General features: G+C 46.6%; 1 protein-coding gene and 1 long non-coding RNA gene across 2 annotated transcripts in view; one reads left to right on the forward strand and one right to left on the reverse strand.

Annotated features, from left to right (window-relative positions):
* The first annotated feature begins 348 nt into the window (after positions 1-348).
* Positions 349-22,492, forward strand: ALDOB (aldolase, fructose-bisphosphate B). The gene is made up of 9 exons (XM_083719563.1): positions 349-508; positions 7,965-8,081; positions 9,173-9,384; positions 10,956-11,010; positions 12,616-12,776; positions 12,925-13,008; positions 14,063-14,237; positions 20,799-20,998; positions 21,918-22,492. Exons 2-9 carry the CDS (start codon positions 7,970-7,972, stop codon positions 22,011-22,013), a joined length of 1,095 nt encoding a protein of 364 aa, XP_083575689.1. The 5' UTR covers positions 349-508; positions 7,965-7,969; the 3' UTR covers positions 22,014-22,492.
* Positions 22,174-23,547, reverse strand: part of LOC310835335 — a 353,699-nt gene continuing 352,325 nt past the window's right edge. Inside the window, exon 2 of the long non-coding RNA XR_014559565.1 lies at positions 22,174-22,892. This is a non-coding gene — a long non-coding RNA (uncharacterized lncRNA). The remainder of the gene's footprint in view (positions 22,893-23,547) is intronic.

The raw sequence follows: 23,547 nt of genomic DNA on the forward strand, positions 1-23,547 counted from the left end.
CCTTCTACAGAGAAGTTTCTTGCTAATGCATACATGGAAGAGCCTTTTGAAATGACCTGTATACAAACATGTATCTAGGAGCAGAATTTTAAAAGGCTGCAGTTAGGAATATGCATGCCTGAATTCAGGGGGCTTGGCTTTTTAGTCATGATAGTGCTGTCAGTCTCCTTGCGAAAACTCAGCTATCTCCTGCCTGCTAATGCCTGTATGTTACATCCTATAGGTAGGAAGGCTCTGTTTGCACATGATGAGAAGGGGGGGTCACATTTTATTGGCTGAGCTCTGTCACTGTTCAGTAGCCAATCAGAGCTGCTAAGTATTTGCACCTCTCCAACCAGCTTGAAGAAGAGGAAGAGAGGGGGGAGGAAAAATAAACTAGGAGAAAAGTTAACTAGTAACTGACATAGGAAGGTATAAATTGTTGCAGAGTTGCAGAGTTCGACCTGTTTGGCTGCAGCCACCTCACCGACAGGAATTTCCGGCAGAGGCAGAGACAACCATCCAAACGGTGCGTGCGAATGAATGTTATACATGTTCTGAAAAGTTTATGGAAGAGCGAGACAGAGAGTGGTGTGTGTGTGTGTGTGTGGACATGAGAGAAGCTTGGGTTTTATTACCGGATTATTGTATGCTTATGTTTCCTCTCTCTACCTTATCACAGAAAACCCTTGAACAAAGACTGCATTTTGTTGCTAGAAGCAACAGAAATAAAGTGTGTCGCTTTTGTTGCAAGTTGTCCAGCTGTTGCTTTTTAACCAGTGAATATTTCTTTCAGAAGGTTTCATGCAGCCTTGATATTGACTTTTAAAATGACAATAGTAATAATCATTCCATGCAAGGGCTTTCTACCATAGGCAACAATTGTGTGCAGTACAGAATGAGTGACATGGTATTAGAAGGAACTGTTATAATAACTGGGGGTGAATTTCTCCTGACTAGAGTTCGGGTCATGCTTCGTATGAGCAAAGTGGTCTGTCCACATGTAAGACGGCTGCCGAGGGTATCTCTACCATTCATAGGGACCCTTCTTCCACAAGGCACAAATTTTGCACAAAAATAGAGGTTTCACAGCTTAAAGGATGTCAAGGAGGCGGGACCAGGCTCTGGCAGTACCTTCCTCGCTTTCAACCCCCCTTTGTGCAAATTTCAACATTTCCCGCTTGTTATCTTGATCAGTGACTGCAGAAAGCTTCTTTTACAATCTGGGGCCCTGCCAGCGAGAACCAAATGCTTGCAAGCTCATTTCATCAGTTGCAAACAACATGCGTTGCTGCCTTAGGCAACTGGGATTGCTGCTAAGTCCCAAACACACCCACCTTTCCTTTCTGCTTTGATCCACACTCAGTGCCTGGAACCTTCTGCTTTCGTAAGTATCTTCATGTCCCACAAAAAGGAGGCGTGTTGTCACCCAAATTCACTCCAGGATTGTTGCAGAAACCAAAGGTGCTGCCTAGACTCCCCTTCATAATTGTTGGCGACTCTCCATCCATGCAGAAGACCTTACCACAGCCAAGTCAAATGTAGACACGATACAATAATCTTCATTGTCATTGTCCCATACAGAACAACAAAATTGAAAAAATCTACATCAGACATTCAAAACCAACAAGCCAGCTATCCCAGCCTGGTTAGCCCCCTAAAAACTTTGTTACCCCATAATTAAATGCAATATACTCCCATAGGGACTACCTTACACTGCGTTTAAAACCAAAATCACCTTTGGATAGAAACTGTATCTCAGATGGCTAGTCCTAGACTTTATAACCCTGTACCTTCTTTCAGAAGGCAGAAGCTGAAAGAGATCATTTCCAGGGTGTGCACTAAGATGGGGGAATCTGTGACCACCCAATACTGCTAGACTACAACTCCCATCATCCTTGAGCATTGGCCATGCTGGCTGGGGCTGATGGGGCCTGGAGTACAACAACCTCAGATTCCCCACTGCCTGCCTGCCCAATAGCTAAGCATGGCAAAGGTGCTTTTTGAAACGGTGTTGATAATTTGCTTGACGTACACTAGAGTTATGCAACACAGCAAAAGAAAAAAAAAACACCTCTGTAAGAAAAGCTTCAAAAGAACAGCGGTGTGAGATTTATTTTATTGTTTGCAAAAATCTTCCCCTCACACCCCTCCCCCAGTGAAAACTGAAAGGATGCAGACCCTCCCAAGTGTCCCTGTTTTCCAGGGACAGTCCCAGATTTACTGAAGCCATCCCACTTTCTGATTCAATTCCAGAATGTCCTGCTTTTCCTGTTTACATCGGAGAAATGTTGGAGGGTATGCAGTCATGCGACCCCCGAACCAAGGAGATAAGTAACTATACACCTGAAGGCAGCTCTGTATAGGGAAGTTTTCAAATGTTTTATTATGTTTTTATATATGTTGGAAGCTGCCCAGAGTGGCTGGGACAACTGAGTCAGGGACATTATTATTATTATTATTATTATTATTATTATTATTATTATTCTTTACAACATCCCTATTTTCATCAGGAAAATGTTGGAGGATATGAAGGGTGCCCCTGGAGTTTGAATTTATACACATTTCCCGAGATCTATGAATGTATTCAAAAAGGATACAGGAGCAGTAAAGGAAGTGAAATTATGTGTGTGTGTGAGAGAGAGAGAGGGGGGGGGGGGAGAGAGGCAAAAAAGGAAGAGGCAGAAAAGAAGTGGTGAAGCATCCCCCAGACTGCACCACTTCAAGCTGCAGAGATGAGGTTTCAGGTAACACAATTTGTGTATACTACAGCAGCAGTTTTTTTAAAAATGCAGCAATTATGCCATGGTGGAGGCTGCTAGGAAGAAGCTTTCAGTTTTCCAGCTGTGGTGCAAAGGCCACCATTTGAATATCCATTGCACCTCAAAAAATTGGACCAGAAACAATCCCAGGGTCAGCTTCAGAAAGTGGCACATGGGATCAGGCAGCACAATTGAGCAGTGAATCACATGGCTGCATTCGCTCCAGAAATATCGGGGAAGGATGCATCCGTTATGTCCGTGATCACCTTTTTATACCCTACACAATGCCTTTAAATGTTAGCAAACCAGCTTTGAAAGCTCAGTGTTATGTGTGAGATCATTCTTCATTTTTGCCTTCATATTTCCAGCATATAGCTTAATCACATGCATCGTTCTAGCTGTGGGAGTGGCGGCAAGTAATGTAAGCCTTTAGGAAAAGTAAATACAGTAGCAAAGGTAATAGAATTCTACCTCTTGCTACAGGGTTTATCCAGAACAAATTTACACTGGAGGGATGAAGGGGGTCTTAAAGATGGGACACCTAGATCACCTAGAATATGGGATCACAGAATTGTAGAGTTGGAAGGGACCCTGAGGGTCATTTAGTCCAACCCTCTGCAATGCAGGAATCTCAGCTAAAGCATCCATGATAGATGGTCATCCAACCTCTGCTTAAAAACCTCCAAGGAAGGAAAGTCCGCAACTCAATAGGAAAACTCTTTCTTCTGCTGATACAGAATAAGCATGTGAAGCTTAAAAAGAGGTCCGTAGGTCAGCTATTTGTGCTTTGATGTATGCTGTGATTGCACCCTTAAACAAAACCCACATTTAAGGAATCCCTAATTATGAGGGATGTCCAGAAATTAAACTAGGTCAGATACTGTGCTTGATCCTCTCAGACTCCCAAATTTGGAGGTCAAGTTGTCTGACTTAGCCAGGAATCCCCCCCGCCCCCTGCAAAAATCTTAAGAACTGTAGTTTGCACTCTCACAGAACTACAATTTCCAGCACCTTTAACAAACTACAGTTCTTAGGACTTTTTAAGTGTGTGTGCTGTGCATGTAGCCAAAATCTTAAGGTGGTTTGCCAGTTGTTGTTTTTTAAGGGAAAGATGGCAGTTTTAGCAGCTATGTGCAAGGGTTTGGGTTAGAAAATCCTGGGAGAGATTGCAGAACTGTATGTCCACGCAAACTGCCACAACACCACCTCCTTTTAAGGTGACCTGAAAAATGAGGATGTGCCAAGAATTTTGAAATCTCCCCTTTCTTATTCCCTCAAACGCCTGTACTTTGGTCCCCAGTCAGTTGCAACATTAACAGAAGGCAACCTTTGTGCTGATATTAGTAGATATTTTGATCTACTGTGTTTTTTTTCTGCTTCCCTAAGCAGGGGCCTGGGGAATGGCCAAATTCCAGCACTATTGACAATTCATGTCAATGTCCTGTTGTACCTTTGCCAGGGACTTGAATGAGGCAAACAGCCTTGTTTGCTTAAAATGCCTCTGACGTCTCTAAACTCGGGACGTCCCGTGGAACGACGCTGCCTTTTCTAGTATTGAACTTTTTGTGTTTGGGGAAACATTATTGATTTTAAAGCAGACATAATCATCAGCAGTTATATATGAGACCTGACCCCTAATGGAGAAAAAAAGTCATTTGGGAAATAAACAACTGAAGCAAAAACCTGTTGTGTTGTGAATGACAATCTTAGAAATAACCAGGGTGACTGTCTTTGTTAGATGGGCTGTCTTCTGCGGGGGGGAGGGGGGAACACTGTGATCCTTTGCTTCATTAAATTATCTTTCCATTGATATATAATTTTATGGTATAACTCAGTGTGTGTTTTTCTTTAAAAAATGTTTAGGGGTACTCTCATTTTGACTCAAGAAAATCACCACTGGTGGGTGGGTGGGTGGGGGGAGATAAATAAATACAGTTCAAATTGGGAAAAATAAATACAGTGGTGCTTCAGTTTTCAAAGATCTTAGTTCTCAAACTACTTGGAAGCTACAGCCCTGCTGGGGTGACGACGCACGTGTCCACAGAGAGGGCTCTGAGTGCCCTCTCTGGCACACATGCCATAGGTTTGCCACTACTGTCTTAGGTGTTACTGGCAAGGAACTGAGCTCCCTGGGATGCAAGCCTGGGCAGTGTGTATGGAGGTCCTGGGCTGCCAAGATGACAAGACCCCCTTCTTGGACTCACTGATGGGGTCCAAAGGAAAGCAGAGCAATATAGCTGACACCAGCTTGCAGGAGTTGCTGGACAGAGGGGTACAATGCACTATCCTCAGTGCTTTTTTTCTTTAAAAAATCTTTAGGGGTACTCTCATTTTCCTACTCATATTGAAATACTGCCCCTCAATGAGGCAAAACTTAGATTCACAAAATGTTTAGGGGTATGCGTACCCCTGCATCCCCCCAGAAAAAAAGCACTAACTATCCTACTGTCTTAGGGACTCCACTCTGGATTTCTGTAGGGTTTACTCCCGAAGGTATCCAGGGGCATCTTACCCATAGAGGCTAGTGGTGTGGGGCGCCAGGGCACCAAGTTCTGGAGGGCACCAGGGAAGAGGCGAAGGCTGGACACGATGCCTCCCAGCATCAGCTTGCTGCCCTCGCCTGCCTCCGCCATGCTGCGCCAAAGCAGCGCTGTGCCCGCAGCCTCCGTCTGCCATGGCCGCCGTGGCCCGAAGTGGTCAGCTGAGCCAGGAGGTGCCATGTCCAGCCTCTGCCTCTTCCCCGCCGGAGGAGCTGCCCTCCAGCCACTGCCCTGCCGGCGGCGCCGTCCTCTCTAAAAAAAGGTTGACAATTCTGGGAAACGTGTGTGTGTGTGTGTGTGTGCGCGCCAGAGGGAGCTGTGCACCATGGCGCTGGATATGCTTAAGACGGCCCTGAAGGTATCCGACAAGGCAGTGGAGGTTTAGGGTCAGAGTTTTCCATTTCCTAGATGGGCTACCTTTCCAGGTTGACGAGCCTCACCTGCTCCCCGCTTTCCTTCCACATCACATACAGAAACCCCCTTAAAAGTTTCTAAAAGGTGGAGGTTGACCAAACAAGCAAGCAAAGCGGAACAGTGACCTGCAATCCAGGCAAGGTTTCAGGGATTGCTGTGCCCCTGTGTGTTGCAGCGGCTAAATGATGCAACTCTGCCTTGACTTGCAAACCCCTTTCTGCAGTTTCAGGTGTTGTCCACAAGATAGCAGTTTAGACTCAAAGCAGCTTGCATTACAGTTAGGCCTAACATGCTCCCATCCTTGTGAAACCCAGAAATTCTTCCTCTTCCTATAAACCTGAAAACCTTTCAGCTCCACATGAATAATACCCGGGAAAGAGTGAAAAGCTGTACATTAGCAAACAGTAGCAAGGCAGACCAGGCGGAAGAAGGGGGCTTGTTAGCATTAGGGCAAAGCCTTTGCTGTGTGGAAGATCAAATAGTTACCTAGAAACAAACATTCTAATCTACGCAGATAAGTTTGCTGAGACTGCAGTTAAAGGTGCACAGCTTCGGTGTTCTGCCCAACCTGTGGCCTCCCTGAGCACAAAACTACATGTCTCCTGTAGCTAAAGGTAAAGGTAAAGGGACCCCTGACCATTAGGTCCAGTTGCGGACGACTCTGGGGTTGCGGCGCTCATCTCGCTTTATTGGTCGAGGGAGCTGGTGTACATGTGGCCAAGATGACCAAGCTGCTTCTGGCGAACCAGAGCAGTGCACGGAAACACCGTTTACCTTCCCGCCGGAGTGGTACCTATTTATCTACTTGCACTTTGTGCTTTTGAACAGCTAGGTTGGCAGGAGCAGGGACCAAGCAACAGGAGCTCACCCCGTTGCAGGGATTCGACCGCCGACCTTCTTTTCGGGAAGCCCTAGGCTCTCTGGTTTAACCTACAGCACCACCCGCATCCCTTTTCTCCTGTAGCTAGGAATGAGCTCATCTAATTCATGCTAGTTGGGACCGATGGGAGCTGGAAGATGGCAGCATCTGGAAAGACACAGACTCCCCATCTTTGCTCTGATGAAACTTACATCCTTGGAGGCTAGTTTTGGCTGAAGAAGAAGAGGAGGAGGAGGAAGGTAGCACCAGAAAAAAGATGCAAAATAGTAGTAATAGTTGTTGGTGTAAGAAAATGCACTATCTAGATCCCAGCACAATCTAAAACGGACTTCAACACAAGCAGCATTTTACATTTTGGCTTCTTGTTGTTTAGTCGTTTAGTCATGTCCGACTCTTCGTGACCCCATGGACCAGAGCATGCCAGGCACTTCTGTCTTCCACTGCCTCCCGCAGTTTGGTCAAACTCATGTTCGTAGCTTTGAGAACACTGTCCAACCATCTCATCTTCTATCGTCCCCTTCTTCTTGTGCCCTCCATCTTTCCAACATCAGGGTCTTTTCCAGGGAGTCTTCTCTTCTCATGAGGTGGCCAAAGTACTGGAGTCTCAGATTCAGGATCTGTCCTTCCAGTGAGCACTCAGGGCTGATTTCCTTCAGAATGGATAGGTTTGATCTTCTTGCAGTCCATGGGACTCTCAAGAGTCTCCTCCAGCACCATAATTCAAAAGCATCAATTCTTCGGTGATCAGCTTTCTTTATGGTCCAGCTTTCACTTCCATACATCACTACTGGGAAAACCATAGCTTTAACTATACGGACCTTTGTTGGCAAGGTGATATCTCTGCTAGGTGGACTTAAAATAAAAAAAATAACAATTTGTATTTTGCTTTGCTTTGTTTTATTAATCTAGCTATATATTAGAGAGGATGGAAGCAGATAAGACAGAACCTTAAAACGCAATTATATTTGTTGTGCAATTGTCTTTTCTTGAATTGGAACTGTTAACTGTTGTGTAACAAATGTAACTTTCTATGTGGAAAAAAGAATATATATATATATTTAAAAACTGGCTATATGTTCGGGCTTCCATATTTCAAAAATTAAAAGCCAGGACACACAAAAATTGTAAAGTTCTTTTTAGGAAGACCCTAAAATTGTTGAGCTCTTTTATACAAAAAATACGAAAGTGCCACCTTTCAGAAATTCCCCCCTGGACATCAATTCCACCTTTTGATATACCGGTAAAATGCCTTCTTATTGTTCTGCTATTTAAAACATAGCATCGTCTGGTCCTCTCTTGTGTGGCATCCAGAATGCAAAACAAAACATCAAATGGTTAAAAACATTGGCTTGGGCTGTTTTCTAACCTGAGATTATGGTTTGTTTTCAGCCATCATGACCCATCAGTTTCCAGCCCTCTCTCCGGAACAGAAGAAAGCCCTCTCAGACACGGCTCAGAGGATCGTGGCCACAGGCAAAGGAATCCTGGCCGCAGATGAATCTGTTGGTGAGTTTTTAAATCACTAGTCAGTAAGACTTGTTTTAAATCACTAGTCAGTAAGACTTTCTCTCTCTCTCTCTCTCTCTCTCTCTCTCTCTCTCTCTCTCTCTCTCTCTGTTTCTTTCTTTCTTATTTGCAGACTCATTCTTGCTTGTACAATCTTAATATTTACAACCAGGAGAAGGTTTCGTTTTTGAAATAATAATTTTTCAGAGTAGTATTACAGTTACCGTATTTTTTGCCCTATAGGGCGCACCGGCCCATAGGGCGCACTTATTTTTTTTGGGGGGGGGGCGGAATAAAGGGGAAAAAATATTCCCCCCCCCGAGGCCCAAAGAGCAAAGAAGCCACGACAGCAAGCCGGATGGATCCCGCTCGCTGTCCTGGCTTCGTTTTTAGCCTCGGGGCTGGGGGTCCGGGAGCAAAGGCGAGGTTGCGCAACCTCGCCATCGCTCCCAGAGCTTGCGGGGCTGGGGGTGGGGGAAGCCTGAGCTTCCCCCAACCCTAGCCCCCAGAACGGGTCCGGGAGTGACGGCGATCAAAAATCACTGATTTGGTTATACTATTAGAAACACATAGATAATTATGAAATTATTGTGATGTTTAATAAGTTAACTGTTTATATTTGGACAACTTTTTTTGCTGTACTTTGTTGGAAGGAGAAAAAATGATCATTTCCTTAATAACATATGAAGAGTTTATTTAACTAGAGCAATAACATTATAGCATATGTATCCATGTTTGTTAACTGATGAGGGTAAAGGTTTTTTTTATTTTTTTTAAAAAAAACTTAGACTGAGTTTTAGCACACATAAAAACCTTAAAACAAATCCTTATTTCCTGATGAATAGCCTTTGAACTATAATGCACCTTAAATAGAAAACTATCTTTAGAAAGCTTTTTCCTCCAAAAGCATTTTATTTTTTAAAATCTGATTTAAATAAAAAAAAATCTGATTTAAATAAAAAAATCTGATTTAAATAAAAAATCTGATTTAAATTTAAAAAATTGGATTTAAATAGAAAAATCGGATTTATTTATTTTTTAAATCATTGATTTTTATCCACCCTGCTTTGCTCTTTGGCGGCTTTTCACAGGTACTATGGGTAACCGGCTGCAGCGCATCAAAGTGGAGAACACCGAAGAGAACCGTCGGGCCTTCCGAGACATCCTCTTCTCTTCCGACGCCTCCATCAATCAGCAGATAGGGGGTGTCATTTTTTTCCACGAGACCCTCTATCAGAAGGACAACACTGGCAAGCTCTTCCCAACTGTCATCAAGGACAAGGGCATTGTGGTTGGAATCAAGGTGAATAACTTGTCCACAGTTACTGTATGAAATCCCAAGAGGTCAGACCATTTCACCTGTCTCTGCACTTCCCACATGAACCAAACCTGACACTGTGTCCCGTCATCTGAGACCTTTCTCCATGTGTCCTCTCTGGGTTCAGTGAGTGGCGACATGAGAACGGGCCTTTTCGGTGTTGGCTCCTCCGCTTGTAGAATGCTCTCCCCAGGAAAGCATGCCTGGAGTCATCCCGATCTGTTGCTTGGCACCAGGCAAAAGCTTTCTATTCACCCAGGCTTTTAGCACTGAATTGGGAAGGTAACAAGTTGTGCCTGTGGCCTCTTTGTTGTGCTCATTCTTTTAAGTGGGGTAGGTAGGATGTCAGAGATATCAGTTAGAAGGGACCCCAACGGTCATCTAGTCCAACCCCCTTCAATGCAGGAATCTTTCACCCAACACGGGGCTCAAATCCATGACCCTAAGATGAAGAGTCTCATGCTCTACCAACTGAGATAGGTATCTTTTTTCTATCTACCAAGTGAGCTATGCCAATTTAGAATATGTGTGAGAGTATTTGTGTATGTATGCACAATTTAGGTTTTGTTTTATTGCTGCTCTTAGTCTTTAAGGCTTTTTTTCTATTTTTATTGTTACACTTTGGTGTAAAAAGCGACTTACTGTTTTTATAGCAAGGGCCCGTGGTAGCTCTATTCATTATTATTATTATTATTATTATTATTAGTAACATTCATATACCCCCTTTAACTTCCAAGGATCTCAAGGTGCTGTTTATGGCTCCTTACAACAACCCTGTGAGGTAGGTTAGGCTAGGAGATGGTGATGGAACCAAGGTTAGCCAGTGAGCTTCATGGCTGAGCGGGGATTCGAACCCTGCTCTCCCAGGTTCTAGTCCAACACTCTAACCATTACGCCACACTGCCTATGAAAGCAGGGATAGTGTGGCATATAGGAGTATTTGGTCCTAACACCTTCAGAGTCATTTGTTGGTGCAATTTAGACAGAAAAACATATGTTATGCAGTGTTGTAGGTCAGGCTTCCTCAACCTCAGCCCTCCAGATGTTTTTGGCTTACAACTCTCATGATCCGTAGCTAGCAGGACCAGTGGTCAGGGATGATGGGAATTGTAGTCTCAAAACATCTGGCAGGCCGAGGCTGCCATTTATATAGATCATATAAATCAGGTGTGGGGAACCTTTGTCCCTGCAGACGTTGTTAAGCTACACCAGGCATGGGCAAACTCGGCCCTCCAGATGTTTTGGGACTACAACTCCCATCATCCCTGACCACTGGTCCTGTTAGCTAGGGATGATGGGAGTTGTAGTCCCAAAACATATGGAGGACCGAATTTGCCTATGCCTGAGCTACACCTTCCACCTGCCCAGGCAACCATGGCTAATGGCCAGTGATGGTGGTAGATGGCCCCAGAGGTTCCCCGTACCTGACGTTGATCAATCGCATACCAGTGCATTGCATGTATCAACCAATCCATAGCTTAGATGCAATGGCCCTGTACCAATCTGTATAGACATTCTGGGAGCGTTTTGCTAATGCTTGTGTTTAACATCCACAGCTGGACAAAGGCACAGCTCCATTGGCAGGAACGAATGGAGAAACCACCATTCAAGGTGAGATGTTTCTTTCCTCTGAAAGGAAATATGAGAGAGCGTGTCGGTTCCAAACAGAATTTGTTACAAATTTTGTTGATACCACATCTGTCGGCCCAGGATACCTGAAGGAGCGTCTCCACCCCCATCGTTCAGCCCGGACACTGAGGTCCAACTCTAAAGGCCTTCTGGCGGTTCCCTCCCTGCAGGAAGTGAGGTTACAGAGAACTAGGCAGAGGGCCTTCTTGGTAGTGGTGCCAGCCTGTGAAATGCCCTCCCTTCAGATGTCAAGGAAATAAATAACTATCTGGCTTTTAGAAGACATCTGCAGGCAGTCCTGTTTAGGGAAGTTTTTAATGTTTCATGTTTTATTCTGTTTAATATTCTGTTGGGAGCTGCCCAGAGAGGCTGGGGAAACCCAGCCAGATGTGTGGGGTATAAATAAATTATTATTATTATTATTATTATTGTCAGGACTGCCGCTAGGTCCCAGCTCACAGAGGACCAACGCCCAGTGGATATTATATACAAAAGTCTTTATTGAAGTTTAGTTTCCATTTCCAAGCTCTGGGCGCGCAGACCCACGTCTTAACGCTAGACCGGCTAAGTCCCCTCTGACTCGCTGCTAAAGCCACACCAGTTTAAGATTCTCGCTTTGCTCCACCGCCTACGCTGCTCCTTCCTACGCTGGGTCCTTCTGCCCTCTGGGGTTATCTCCTTCCTTGATTCCTCTGAAGCTGACCCCCCTGAGTCCCGCCCTTCCTTCCGGCGGGCTTTAGGACCTGGCTCCCTGTCAGGACTCCCTGCTGTGCCGCTCGCCTGTACATTTGAACTTGGCGGGCGCGCCCAGCCGGTAACCTTCCTTCTGACCGTTTCCCCGCTTCCGGATATGGGCGTGGCCAGCCCTGCCTCCTCTCCTCCCGCTGGTGGCAAGAACACTGGTTCCGACTCCTGGGACTCCCCCTCCCCACTGCGCTCTGGTGGGGAAGCTGGTCCCGATTTCCAACTGCTGCTCAGGGACTCCCCGCTGGCCCCTCCCTCTTGAGGTTTCTCCCCTGGAATCTCCCTTGCTCTGGCCATCGGTGCTCCCTTCTGCGAGTCTTCCGATTCACTAGAGAGGCTTGCGGAATGACTCTGGCAGCTGTCACTTCCTGCTCCCCCTTCGTCCTCTTCCTCCTCACTCTCCATTTGCTCCCCCTCCTGTGTCTCTCCTTCTGAACCCCTGACAATTATTATTATTAGCATTAATAGGATAAGTACGGTAACTATACAACTTTCTAAAGACATCTGAAGGCAGCCCTGCATTAGGAAGTTTTAAATGTTTGATGTTTTATCGTGTTTTTAAAAATCTGTTGGAAGCTGCCCAGAGTGGCTAGGGAAACCCAGGTAGATGGGCAGGGTATAAATAATAATCATAATATTTCATAAAATGTAGACACTGCTTGATTGTGTAAAAATGAAACTCCCTCAAAGCGGCTTGCAAAATGATAAAACCATAGCATCAGGGGGGAAATTATGAGAAGTTAAAATTCTGATTAAAATTCACACTACTTAAAATGCAGCCTTCTACCCTTGGGATACAAATCTTCTAAAAGGCCCCGTCTTCCTTGTCTTTTTTGCCTTCAGGTTTGGACGGCCTTGCTGAGCGCTGTGCCCAGTATAAGAAGGATGGAGCTGACTTTGGCAAGTGGCGTGCTGTGTTGAAAATTACAGATACGACCCCCTCCACTCTTGCCATCCAGGAGAACGCTAATACGCTGGCACGTTATGCCAGTATCTGCCAACAGGTAAACCCTCTCAATAGCTCAGTGTTTTCCTGGCAGCTTGGTGATGGGGGTGGGAGGGTGTGACAGCTTTTGGGGTCCTTTCCCTATGGACATGAACTTAGAACCTAGTTCATCTAGATGCCCATTACATTTTCACTTGAATCTTCAGCATGGACTAGTGCCCATCGTGGAGCCTGAGATCCTGCCCGATGGAGACCATGACCTCCAACGGTGCCAGTACGTGACAGAAAAGGTAAGGGTGGCATCAGAAGCACACCTCAACGTTCCTGCACCTCAGTGATAATGTCAGAAGGTTGGCAATAAGTCACACTGCATTAGTGAAGCCGGTTCCGGAGGCCAGGCCTCGTGAGCGCAGCAACTCATCCCAGTAGATCTTGCCCCTATGAGGCAGTGGCGAGGACCAAAGGTCTCTGCCATTCCCACAGCTCCTCCTCCCTAAGGTCCTCCCCAAGCGATCTGAGACTCCATTGCCTCTTCTGTCTTTGCTCTGTCCTCTTCATACCACTTCTGGTTCTGGGAGACCAGGGGAGAGGGGAGCTGGTCGCAGCAGGAGGGGGAGAAGCATAATAAAGGTTTTACTTGAGAATAATGTTTTTTTAAATAGATTTTATAACACTCCCATTCGTTACTGAACTTTGGTTTGTTCGGTTCCTAATTATTTCTGTCATTTTAGCAAGCTCAGTGAATTCAAATAATTTTATCTGCCATTCTTCTTTGGTTGGCTCTCCCTTCTATTTTCTGGCAATAAGCATTCTTGCCGCTGTTGTGGCATATAAAAATATCCTTCTTTTATCGCTTGGGATATCTGGAGTTAGTAAACCCAAAAGAAATGCTTCCGGCTTTGTAACAAACATTTGTTCAAACATTTTCTTTTCAGTCCTTCATAGATACTATCCCAAAGGTTTCTGATTTTATTACACTCCCACCACATATGCAACATTGTTCCTTCTGCCCGCTTACACCTCCAACATTTATTTGAGTTTGTTTTATACAACTTTGCTAGTTTACTAGGTGTCAGATACCACCAACCTCGGCCCTCCAGATGTTTTTGGCCTGCAACTCTCATGATCCCTAGCTAGCAGGAACAGTGGTTAGGGATGATGGGAATTGTAGTCTCAAAACATCTGAAGGGCCGAGGTGGAGGAAGCCTGCTGTAGAGTAACTTTGCTTAGACGTAGCAATCCTGTGCACACTTACTTTGGAGTGGACGCATTTGAATAAAATGGGACTAATCCTACACATATATACTCAAACATGTTTCACCCCAACTTCTTCTCGTGTCCCAGGTGCTGGCTGCTGTGTACAAGGCCTTGAACGACCACCATGTCTACCTGGAAGGAACATTGCTGAAGCCCAACATGGTGACTGCGGGACATTCGTGTCCCAAGAAGTACACCCCCGAAGAGGTGGCCATGGCCACAGTGACAGCTCTCCATCGCACCGTCCCAGCGGCTGTTCCAGGTCATTCTTCAGCCCTTGCGATCTGTCAGGGTTTTCCTTAAGGATGCGTCTTGGCCGCCCCAATCTGCTCTTTCCTTGATTTACAGATGCCTGTCCATTGCATTTGATTTGCAAGTATGCTTTTGGTCAAGTTGCTGGCTGCCAATCGACCAGACGTGTGAAGAGACTCTGTAGAATAGTGTTGGTCACATCCACGGCATACATTGAAAACACTTTTAAAGCACACACGGCTTCTGCCTGAGAGCTGTAGTTTGTTAAGGATGTTGGGAATCTTTGGTAAACTACATTTCCCAATATTCTTTGGGGGAAGCCATAGGCTTTAAAAAGATGGCAAGGATCGAATGCTATTGAATAATGTAAACATTCTGTCAACAGTGGTACCTCAGGTTAAGTACTTAATTCGTTCCGGAGGTCCGTTCTTAACCTGAAACTGTTTTTAACCTGAAGCACCACTTTAGCTAATGGGGCCTCCTGCTGCCGCCATGCCACCGGAGCACAATTTCTGTTCTCATCCTGAAGCAAAGTTCTTAACCTGAAGCACTGTTTCTGGGCTAGTGGAGTCTGTAACCTGAAGCGTATTGTGATGGGATAATGAGCTGCTTGTGCGTAAAAGCTTGATCCCGCTGGGGTTTGGCCGGTCATCCAAACCCAGGCACTAACGGAGCCCCCAAAAGCATGACTCCGTCAGTCGCTGGTAGAATCTGACAGTGGGCGTCTACGGAACTTACGCCAACATAAAAGCTGTTTGACGGACATGCGCTTTCGTGACTCTCTGCGTGACAGTTTCCGGCGAAGGGAGGGAATTCCTAAAGGGGGTCTAGTTACCTCTTCACTATTCTCACTAGAAGCGTCTGAGAGCCTCCCCTCCGCTGTAACTCCTGCACTCCCCCTGCTGGTTCCTGCTTCTGCTGCAGAGTCTCTCCTACTCTGCTGGAGCCTGTCCAGCACCTCTAACTCCGATGGCAGTTCCCTGACATCCACCTCCCCCCCAGGCCCCCCTTCACCCCCTCCCGCCTCCTCTCCCACTGGCGGTGAGGGCGGAAAGCCCCTGAAAGAGCAATCCTCGTCATCAGAGGATTCAAACACTTCTAGCCACGGCGTCCCATCTCTCTCCCCGTCTTCTTCTTCTTCGTCGGAGGCAGCTTCCTCACCCACCCCTGACTCTGGGAACCCTTCAAACTCTCCCTCCTCATCGGTGGTCCCAAAGTGTTCCCTTCTAAATCGTGCCACGGGTTGCGGTTTTCTTGGGAAACGCTGATGAAATGTTTCTATTAAGATCTCGTCATTCACTACCTCTGCTGGCACCCAAGTGTTTTCCGACTCTACTTCCCCCTCCCATTCTACCAGATATTCCACCTGATTCCCCTTCCACCTGGAATCAATGATTCCTGCCACGTTCATGTCGCGCTCTCTCTCTTCTATCACGAGCGTTTGGGTGGCCTCTCTCTCACGCTCCCCCCACTCACGTCCCTCTCGGTACGGCGACAGTAATGACCTGTGAAATACTGGGTGTAATTTCATGTGACTGGGCAGTCTGAGTTTGAATGCTACTGGGTTGACCTGCTGTATGACCTCAAAGGGTCCCAATTTCTTGGGTCTCAATTTCTTACTCCCACCCTTGAACGGTAGTCCTTGGGTGGACAACCACACTCGGTCTCCCACCCTTATGATTTCACCTTCCCTCCTATTTCTGTCTGCTTGCTTCTTATATTCTTCCTTGGCTCTCTCTAAGTTAAGTTGAAGCTGACGGTGGATCGCTTCCATCTCTTCAAAAAAATGTTCCGCTGCCGGCACGCTCCATCTCTCCCCCCCCTCTCCTGGGAATGCCCGGGGATGGCACCCATAGTTTGCCAGGAAAGGACTCATCCCTGTGGACACATTCTCCGCGTTGTTGTAGGCAAATTCGGCCAGCGGTAGCTTATCTACCCAATCATTTTCTCTGTCCTTTACATAACACCTCAGGTATTGTTGCAAAATGCCGTTTGCCCTTTCCGCTTGCCCATTAGTTTCTGGGTGTCGGGCAGTGGAGAAATTGAGTTCTACTTGCAGTAAGCTCATAAGTTTCCTCCAGAACCTGGAAGTAAATTGTTTGCCTCTGTCACTGACCACCCTCAAGGGGGCGCCATGCAACCTGAAAATATGCTCTACAAACAACTTGGCGGTCTCCTCCGCTGTAACCGCATGTGAACAGGCTATAAAATGACACATTTTGGTTAATAGATCTACCACCACCATAACAGCTGTTTTGCCTTTGGATTTTGGCAGGTCCGTCATAAAATCTATGGATACTGCCTCCCAAGGCCTTTCTGGCGTGGGTAAGGGTTGTAATAGCCCCGCTGGCGCCACCCTCTCTCCTTTTGCTCGCTGACACCTGTCGCAACCCCTAACATATTCCCGCACGTCCTCCCTCACCTTGGGCCACCAAAACTCCCTGGTAACCAACCACATGGTTTTGTGCTGTCCAAAATGTCCCGCTGTGGGGCTGTCATGCAACTGCTTGAGTACTCTGCCCCTCAGTTCCCCATCTGGTATGTACAGTGCCCCTTTGTAATACAACGCCCCGTTCTTTTCTTCAAATCCCCCTGTGTTCTCTTCTGTCCTCCTGAGTTCTCTGAGTTTCTCTTGGGCGTATTCATCGTTCTCCGTACCTTCCATCAGTTCCCTTTGCCCCACCAATGCCGCCCCACACACCCAGCGGTCTTCGGAGATTACATGCCTTGCCTCAGGCGCTCCCTCCCCCTCTAAGTACTCAGGTTTCCTGGAAAGGGCATCCGCTCTCACGTTCTCTGAACCTGGCACGTAACGAATCTCAAAGTGGAATTTGGAGAACTCCTGGGCCCATCGCACTTGTCTCTGGTTCAGGACACGGGCTGTTCTCCAATATTCCAGATTTTTGTGGTCAGTTCGGACTTGAACCTTGTGTTGCGCCCCAATCAGCAAGTGCCGCCATTTCCGGAATGCTTCATGAATGGCGAGCAGTTCTCTGTCGTACACTGTGTAGTTCCTCTCGGATTTGTTCAATTTCCGCGAAAAGAATGCACACGGTCTCCATTCCGACGTATCCTTTCCCGGCTGGAGAAGCACGGCCCCCACTGCTCGGTCTGACGCGTCAGTCTCCACTCTCATTGGTTGTTGTAGATCCACGTGCAGAAGCTGTTCTTCCGACGCAAACGCCTGCTTTAGGCGTTCGAACGCCCGCTGCGCTTCTTCCGTCCAAACAAATTTCTTTTTGCTACTAAGACAATCTGTGATGGGCGCGGTCAAATGGGCAAAGTTTTTGATGAACTTCCTATAGAAGTTTCCGAACCCCAGGAACCTTTGCACGTCCTTCTTGGTCTTTGGTGTTTTCCATTCCAGTACCGCTTGAACCTTGCTGGGATCCATGGCCAATCCCTTGTCAGACAACCGGTACCCCAGGAATTCCACCTCCCTAGTATGAAACTGACACTTCTCCAGTTTCACCCACAGCCGGTTTTCTCGCAGTTTGCTCAGTACCTCTCTTACATCTCGCACATGCTGCTCCTCATTCTCTGAGTACACCAGGACGTCATCTAAGAACGCTACGCAGTTCTTGTAGAGCAATGGCCCCAGGACGTGATTCATGAATGATTGAAAACAGGCGGAGCCTCCTTGTAATCCGAAAGGCATAACGAGGTACTCAAACGCCCCCAAGGGGGTGAACATAGTGGTCTTCCACTCATCCCCCTTCCTCACACGTATCAAGTTATATGCCCCCCTAAGGTCCAGCTTGGTAAAAATCTTCCCTTTTCTCACCTGTGTCAGAATGTCATCAATTCTAGGCATAGGGAAAGTCACTGGTTCTGACACTGCATTCAGGGACCTGAAATCACACACAAGTCTGGGCTTGCCCGTGTTTTTTTTGTCCACAAAGAACACTGGACTGCCCCCCACCGCTCGTGACTCTCTGATGAAACCTCTCTTGAGATTCTTGTCAATGAACTCCCTTAACTCCTGCATCTCACTGTCTGACATTGCATACAGCTTCCCCACTGGCAATTGTGCTCCTGGGAGTAAGGTAATTTGACAGTCAAAGGGTCTGTGCGGGGGCAATTTATCCGCTTCCTTTTCGCTGAATACGTCAATCAAGTCAGCGTATTGTGGTGGCACCTTCCCCTTGTCCATCACTTCCACCCCTGCTAGAGTGGCCCTGCTGCCTGCCTGGGCCTCTCCCTCCTTGCAGTGTTCTAGGCAATGTGCTGATCCAAAGGAAACCACGCGCTGATGCCAGCCTACTAGCGGATCATGTAGTGCCAGCCAGCTCATTCCCAAGATAATAGGGGCTCCTCCCAGGGTGGCTACGTTAAACGCTATCAGTTCTGTGTGCCGTGCCACCCTCATTATCATTGGTACAGTCTGTTGGCTCACTTCTCCTCCCAACAGCTCCCTCCCATCAATCGTGGTAACCTGCAAAGGCTTACTTAATGGGATAGTCTGTATCTGGTGCTCAGCTGCAAACTCCTTACTCATGAAATTACATGAGCTACCTGAGTCCAATAGCGCTCTTATCTTTAGTGGGTGTCCGTTTGCCAGTTCCAGCAACACCTCTATCACAAGTGCTGGTCTTGGGGGTTCCGGCGTGGGCACGTTCACTACTCCCTGGCCTGGCTGCTGTGCCCCGATGTTGGCAACCAGGCGTTGGCTTTTACTTGCTCCTTCATTTCATCCTCCTCCTTCCCCCCAACAGTTCCTGCCATCCCTTGCCATTCCTTCCTTTGCGGACAGACTCTGGCAAAGTGACCTGGCTGTTGGCAGAGATAGCATCTCTTGCCGCTCTTTCCCTCCTTCTTCCGCCCTTCACTGGTGTTTGAAACTGTGCGCGCGCGCGCTGCTCCAAGTTCCATCGGCTCTGCTGGCGGGAAAGGCTGCTCCGGAATCTCTGGAATGCGGAAGTCCTTCCAACGTTCCCCCTTTCCTTCCCGCTTTTCCAAAGCTCTAGCCTCCTGGCGTGCTCCTATGGACAGCGCTGATTTAGTCAGCTGGTCCATAGACTCCGCCCTAGGCGCCCGGGAAAGTTCATCTTTCACTGCCGGAGAGAGACCTTCTTCAAATAGCATTTGAATAGGTTCACTAGCAAGGTTCCACCCCAGTCTATGAATCAGCATGGTGAACTCAGTCCAGTACTCACGTACAGATCGGCTCCCCTGTTTACAAGCCATCAACTCCCTGCGCACCATCCCCTGCTCAATCTCGCTGGAAAACATCAAGTCCATGGCGCGAAAAAACTTCATTGTGTCCTTTAAGATTTCATTATTGGCTGCCATCAGGGGGCGAACCCAGTCCCTCGCCCCTCCCTCTAGATGGCCAATCACGTACGCCACTCTAGAGTTCTCATCGGGGAAGTCATCAAACAGTAGATTGAGAGCATATTGCATCTCTGTTCTAAAGGCTTGATAGTTCCTGGGATTCCCCCCAAATTTCTGCACCAATCCAGGCACCCTTCTGGCAAGTGGGGTGGTTTTCCCCTTATCTGCATCTTGAGCCCTCCTCTCCTCCAGCCTCGCCGTTTGCAGTGCGAGCTGGACCTCCAACGCCCTGTACCTTTCTTCCAGGCTTGGATCTGCTCCAGCTCCAGCTGCCCCGGTTCCTGCTGGTTCACTCATGATGCCCTCTGCTTGCACAAACAGCTTTCGGAGACTGTCAGATTGCTGTGATGGGATAATGAGCTGCTTGTGCGTAAAAGCTTGATCCCGCTGGGGTTTGGCCGGTCATCCAAACCCAGGCACTAACGGAGCCCCCAAAAGCATGACTCCGTCAGTCGCTGGTAGAATCTGACAGTGGGCGTCTACGGAACTTACGCCAACATAAAAGCTGTTTGACGGACATGCGCTTTCGTGACTCTCTGCGTGACAGTTTCCGGCGAAGGGAGGGAATTCCTAAAGGGGGTCTAGTTACCTCTTCACTATTCTCACTAGAAGCGTCTGAGAGCCTCCCCTCCGCTGTAACTCCTGCACTCCCCCTGCTGGTTCCTGCTTCTGCTGCAGAGTCTCTCCTACTCTGCTGGAGCCTGTCCAGCACCTCTAACTCCGATGGCAGTTCCCTGACACGTATGTAACCTGAAGCGTATGTAACCTGAAGTGTATGTAACCCGAGGTACCACTGAATTGACGAAAGGCTTAATTAGCTCAGCCTCATAGGCAAGCCATCACTTTATCCTACAAGTCATATTCAATCAGAGGAATGTCATTGTTAAAATGAAGAATCGGAAGAATCTCTGTCTCTTTTTTATTTCCTCTTGGAAGCTCTTTTCTATTTCTTTTTTCTTATATCTCTCTCTCTTCATGCTTTTAACTTAGATTAATATTGGGCAAAAAAAGTGAGAGTAAGTTTTGTATTTTTTATTAACTCTAATCAAGATTATTTTTTTAAAACACACACACACACTTGCAAGCAAAGCCGTGGAAGTTAGCTTTGTAGGAACTCCAATGAGAGTGACCCCTATGATAACAGCATCACGATTAATCCAACCCCACCCTCCTGTCCATTTTGACAAATTAAGTCTTCAATCTTTATGGTAATCTTGCCTTCTGATTCCAACTGCAGGCATCTGCTTCCTGTCTGGGGGCCAAAGCGAGGAGGAGGCTTCCGTCAACCTCAATGCCATCAATCTCTGCCCTCTGCCTAAACCTTGGAAGCTGACTTTCTCCTATGGACGGGCCTTGCAAGCATCGGCTCTGGCTGCCTGGTCTGGGAAGCCTGAGAACAAGAGGGCTGCCCAGGAGGCTTTCTGCAAACGAGCAAAGGTAAGAGGGGAAAGAGCCTGAGCTCAGTGGCAGCCGGCCAACTTTGCACTGAAAAGGTCCCAATCTCCGATTCCATTTCCAAGGAGGGCTGGGAGATATGCCCCTCTCTCAAATCCTGAAGATCTGCTGCCAGCTGGTCTAGATCAGGGGTAGTCAACCTTTTTATACCTACCGCCCACTAATGCATCTTTCTGGATGGTAAAATTTCCTTACCGACCACAAGTGCTCGATGGAAGGAGGATTCAGCTTGTGCCATAGAACCCCCTACCACCCACCTAGAATCCTGAAATGGCCACTAGTGGGCAGTAGGGACCAGGTTGACAACCCCTGGTCTAGATAATTACATGGTTTGACTTGGTATAAGGTAGTTTTTTTCTCACCTTTTAATTAAAAGAACCAGTGCAGAGAAGTACGGAGAATAGCGTTAGAGGGAACTGGGTCAGTACTTGATTAGAACCTAGTACACCTTGCCTGTGGTACTTGAGCATCTTGATAAAAGTTAAGTTTTTAAGTGAATGCTTAAAAGCCAACATGTGGGTGCAGCAAAAAGTTACTGAAAACAGGTAAATCATATAGGTATCACCAAAAGGATTGGGACTGGTTGCTGCTGTCTTTAGAGCACACACCACACCCAAACATGGGTTTTCTTGCTGCATAATGTGTGAGATTGCCCTGATTCCCAGTTTGTCACAAAGTGCTTTTCAGGGGCAGAGAAAGAAAGAAAGAAAGAAAGAAAGAAAGAAAGAAAGAAAGAAAGAAAGAAAGAAAGAAAGAAGTAATAGATTTAGATTGTGTATGGACTAGTACTCAGTCTCCATTGATTCCAGAAAATTTTTTGGGTGTACATAGCTATGGTGTTTGGTTGTCTCTCCCCCCTTTTTATTAAAAAAAATTGACCAGCTGTTATTTTTATTTCCAGATAAATGGCTTAGCCTGCAAAGGTCAATACACCACCTCTGGGAAGACCGCCGGAGCAGCCACCCAGTCGCTTTTCACTGCCAGTTACACATACTAATTTAGAAAATGGTACAACTAGCTTGCCCCTCTTTGTAGCTGGCAGGAGATCCAAAGGGAAAACATCTCACATTACATTCCCATCAGAAGCGGCAAATAAATGGATTGGAATAAAAGGTCCCACTGCACACTTCTAATCCTTCAGCACAAAGTTAAAATAACTTCACTGCATCTACACATTCCAAAATAACTTGACAGGTTTTATGGATCCATCCTTCACTGACTTTAATCCTCTCCTTGGACAGCTGGTTTTGTTTTGTTTTTTAAAGATGTCTCCCATAGCCAACTGGGGAGCTGGATAAGAGGCCTTGTGTTTTTTCTCCACCCCTGATCACATTGCCAGCTGAGACAGAACAACAGCCAAAAGAGAGAGAACATGAAACACACTCTTTAATCCATAATGTCTTCGATGTATAAACTGTGAATCAATTTCCTGTCAAAGTGAAAAGATTAAATGAAATAAAAATCGATAAACTTTAACTGTGTATTTCCATTTATTTGCCCTGTCATGGTATTTTTGTTGTGGCATGTCAACTATTCCTTTTTAGAGTGTTTCCAGGTGATCTGTACATTGAGCAGTATTCCTGCTTTGTTTGCAGGCAAATTAGATTGATTTACTTAATTAGCATTGTGACGTTAACATGTGAGTGTGCTGGAGGTGAAATAGTTAAACAGGTTACCCAATCAGAACCTGGGGGTGGAGTCAGAGGGACTATAAAACCAGCTCTGGGAGGGGTGAAGGGAGGAGTTCGTTGGCAGGGTCCTTGGGAGGTTGGTTGGAGTGGGAGTGAATTGGGATAGAGTCTGCGGGTAGGTTGAGTTAGTGTAGTGAAATAAGCTGAGTCAGGAACAGTTAGGAGCTAGGAAGACAAGTAAATATCTGAGAGGTGGTTTAGTGAGTGAGTGAGCTGGTAGCGAATGTTACAGGTCTGGATAGGCACCCCATGATTGTAATTGACCGATACCGTTTATGAAACCACATGCTTGTTAAACTGCAATAAATAAACAGAAGTTTATGTTCCAATTTAACCCTGACTGGACTCAGTATTGTACCAGGTAGGGCCTGGGTGGTGGCAGCAGGAACTAAAGTGGTGGCACAGGGATCAATAGACAGTGGAACGTCCAGGGACCCTGTGTGATCGCTACAAGCATTCCCTCTTGATTTGCATGTGGAGGGATTAAATGACATCACATCAAAGCAAGGATTAGCCCAAACTTTTGGGCATGTTTCCCATCACTTATTGCAGAAGTCCCAGCTATAATTGTGCAACTGGTATGCAATTGACTTCCAGGCTCTTGCTATATTTGAGTGGGAGTTAGAAAAAGAGAGCTCTTTTTAGGGAGCCAGTCTTCACAAGCCCCAAGCACTTGGCTTTTGTACCCAAATGAAAGTGAGGCCAGCATGGGATGTCTTGCACATGAGTCAATGAAGGAGGTTTCGTTGGGCTTTCGGATCAGCGGAGAACCACCACTTCTGCCTGCTTTTCTGCCATCTCTCTTTCACTATATGTAAGGTTTGACACCTAGACAGCAAC

The sequence above is a fragment of the Podarcis gaigeae genome, assembly GCF_964106915.1.
Source record: "Podarcis gaigeae genome assembly, chromosome: 17".
Taxonomy (NCBI): Eukaryota; Metazoa; Chordata; class Lepidosauria; order Squamata; family Lacertidae; genus Podarcis; species Podarcis gaigeae.

Coding starts and splice junctions, on each gene's coding strand:
- ALDOB (XM_083719563.1), top strand. CDS start 7,970: ATGACCCATCAGTTTCCAGCCCTCTCTCCGGAACAGAAGAAAGCCCTC. Junction 11,011..12,615: donor TGGAGAAACCACCATTCAAG/GTGAGATGTTTC, acceptor TTTTGCCTTCAG/GTTTGGACGGCCTTGCTGAG. Junction 14,238..20,798: donor CGTCCCAGCGGCTGTTCCAG/GTCATTCTTCAG, acceptor TTCCAACTGCAG/GCATCTGCTTCCTGTCTGGG.